Source organism: Nicotiana tabacum, chromosome 18 (assembly GCF_000715075.1).
Source record: "Nicotiana tabacum cultivar K326 chromosome 18, ASM71507v2, whole genome shotgun sequence".
In the NCBI taxonomy this organism is placed as follows: domain Eukaryota; kingdom Viridiplantae; phylum Streptophyta; class Magnoliopsida; order Solanales; family Solanaceae; genus Nicotiana; species Nicotiana tabacum.
This window is the reverse complement of record NC_134097.1, coordinates 12,212,015-12,214,546: the sequence shown is the minus strand read 5'-3', so window position 1 is coordinate 12,214,546 and position 2,532 is coordinate 12,212,015. Positions and strand designations below refer to the sequence as shown.

General features: G+C 36.3%; 1 protein-coding gene across 1 annotated transcript; it reads left to right on the top strand.

Annotated features, from left to right (window-relative positions):
* Positions 1-1,217: 1,217 nt before the first annotated feature.
* LOC142172376 (delta(12)-fatty-acid desaturase FAD2-like) lies at positions 1,218-2,318 on the top strand. Its single transcript, XM_075235988.1, has one exon. The coding sequence runs from the start codon at positions 1,218-1,220 to the stop codon at positions 2,316-2,318; it is 1,101 nt and encodes a 366-aa protein (XP_075092089.1).
* The last annotated feature ends 214 nt before the right edge of the window (positions 2,319-2,532 follow it).

The window sequence follows — 2,532 nt, the reverse complement described above, 5'->3', positions numbered from 1 at the left end:
AAGAGTTATTGTACATCAACTCACAAATAAAATTCAATATCTAACAATCATATAATTTTATGAAGTACTTAATTCCAAAAGATTAAATACTACTACATGTTATTGTATCAAAATTCACCCTACCTGTCCAGCCAAATAAAAATTAAGGCAACTCTTGTAGTCACAAATAATAGGCAACATCAAAGCTAGAACTTTCGGAGTATGAATATAAAACCTCCTCGATTACCAGTTACTTTATGCATTAGAATACTATCTTTTTCTAAATTCTTGAAAAGTTTTTGCAGGCTAGACTTAGTCACCATATGTTCCATAATATTATAAGGAAAATAGCTGATCTTTGAACTTGTAACTACACCTTGAAACCGATGAAATAAATTAGCAAAAAAGTAAGCACATCAGTGAATTCAAGAAACTGAATGAAGAGAGAGCTAGGCCTTACCATCAATAATCATAATGATAAGCATAAACGTGGAGAAAAATAACTCTTATATATATATATATAGTAGTAGTAGTAGTAGTAGTAGTAAGTAAGTAAGTGTGAAACACTCAATAGCCAGGCCAGGGCATTATATATACACAAATTATCTTCAGAAAGTGAGAAAAAATCAAAAGCCATCTCTCTCTGTTCTTGTAAAGTAGAGAGTAAGTAGGAGAGAGAAACATATCCAGATTTAATTTCAGGTAAGGCTAAAAGGTGGTATTTTTTTAATTTTGAGGTAGTATTTCTTTTCACTAATATCTATCTTTACTTAGTTTCAGTAGTTGACAAATTGGTCCTCTGCAATAATCAAACAGGAAACTAAACTACACTACAATTAGTCTTAACTGGGGTTTTGGGTTAATTGGAGATTTGTTTCAAATAGATTATGGGTTAGTACCCTAACATATGAAGCACTCCGTCCGGGGAAACATTTATCCTTAATAGAACGGACTCTTGGAGCAGCGGTAAAGTTGTTTCCGTTTGACCTATAAGACACGGATTTGAGCCGTAAAATCAGTCATTAATGTTTGCATTAAGGTAGACCGCCTACATCACACCCCTTGGGTGCAGCTCTTTCCCGAATCCGGCATAAACTGCCATTTTTTTCAAGTTGTTGTATTATTTTCTCTGTTACATTTTCGTATTTACTCAATGACTACAATAGATGAACCAACATTAATTTGCAGCAAACTTAATTGTTGCAGATTCAGGATTGAAGCGCGGCAGGAGAAAAGAAATGGGAGCCGGTGGAAATATATCATCTTCAACAACTAAAACTAAGAAAAATAATCTCCGAAGAGCTCCAACTTCAAAACCCCCTTTTACAATTGGTGATATAAAAAAGGCCATTCCTCCTCACTGCTTTCATCGATCTCTTGTTCGCTCGTTCTCTTATCTTGTTCGTGATCTCATACTTGTCTCCATTTTTTACTACATCGCCGCCACTTACTTCCATCTCCTTCCATCCCCGTATAGTTACATAGCATGGCTGGTTTACTGGATCGTTCAGGGTTGTGTTTGCACAGGAATATGGGTCATTGGCCATGAATGTGGCCACCACGGCTTCAGTGAATACCAATGGGTAGAAGACACTGTTGGTCTTATACTCCACTCTGCACTTTTAAGGCAGTACTTTGCCCGGAAACATAGTCATCGTCGTCACCAAGCCAACACTTGTTCCATGGAGAATGATGAAGTCTACATACCAAGGCTTAAATCAAAACTAAGATGGTACAACAAATACTTGAATAATCCAGTAGGACGAGTACTCGTACTTGCCTTCACCCTTACTTTTGCCTGGCCTTTATACTTGCTCTTCAATATCTCCGGCCAAACATATGACCGTTTTGTATGTCACTATAATCCATATAGCCCGATATATACTGATCGCGAAAGGCTACAAATCTACATTTCAGATGCAGGCGTGATTGCAGCTACTTATGTGTTGTTTCGCGTTGCTTTGGCACAAGAGCTAGCTTGGGTTGTATGCATATATGGGGTGCCCCTCCTTATTGTAGATGGCTTTATAGTGCTAATAACTCTTTTGCACCACACTCACTCTTCATTGCCACATTATGATTCGTCCGAGTGGGATTATTTAAGAGGAGCTTTAGCTACAGTAGATAGAGATTTTTGTATGCTAAATAAGGTCCTCCATAACGTTACAGATACTCATGTTTTGCATCATATATTCTCATATATACCGCATTACCATGCTATGGAGGCAAACAAAGCTATAACGCCATTATTAGGGGATTACTACAAGTTAGATGATACCCCAATTTTGAAGGCACTGTGGAGAGATACAAAGGAGTGCATACTATGTGGAGAAAGATAAAGGATCTCAAGACAAAGGTATTTACTGGTATAAAAACAAAGCTTTGAAACCAAGAACTATGTAAGCTCATGTTTGCTTTGGTTGTTAGTTTAAATTTATCCTATTGTATTGTTAAATTCATCTTTACATAAGAAAGTAAATGTCTATTTTATGTAACAACCTATTTGGTATATGAATGGATTGTTATGTTATTCCTAACTTATTATTTGATAAA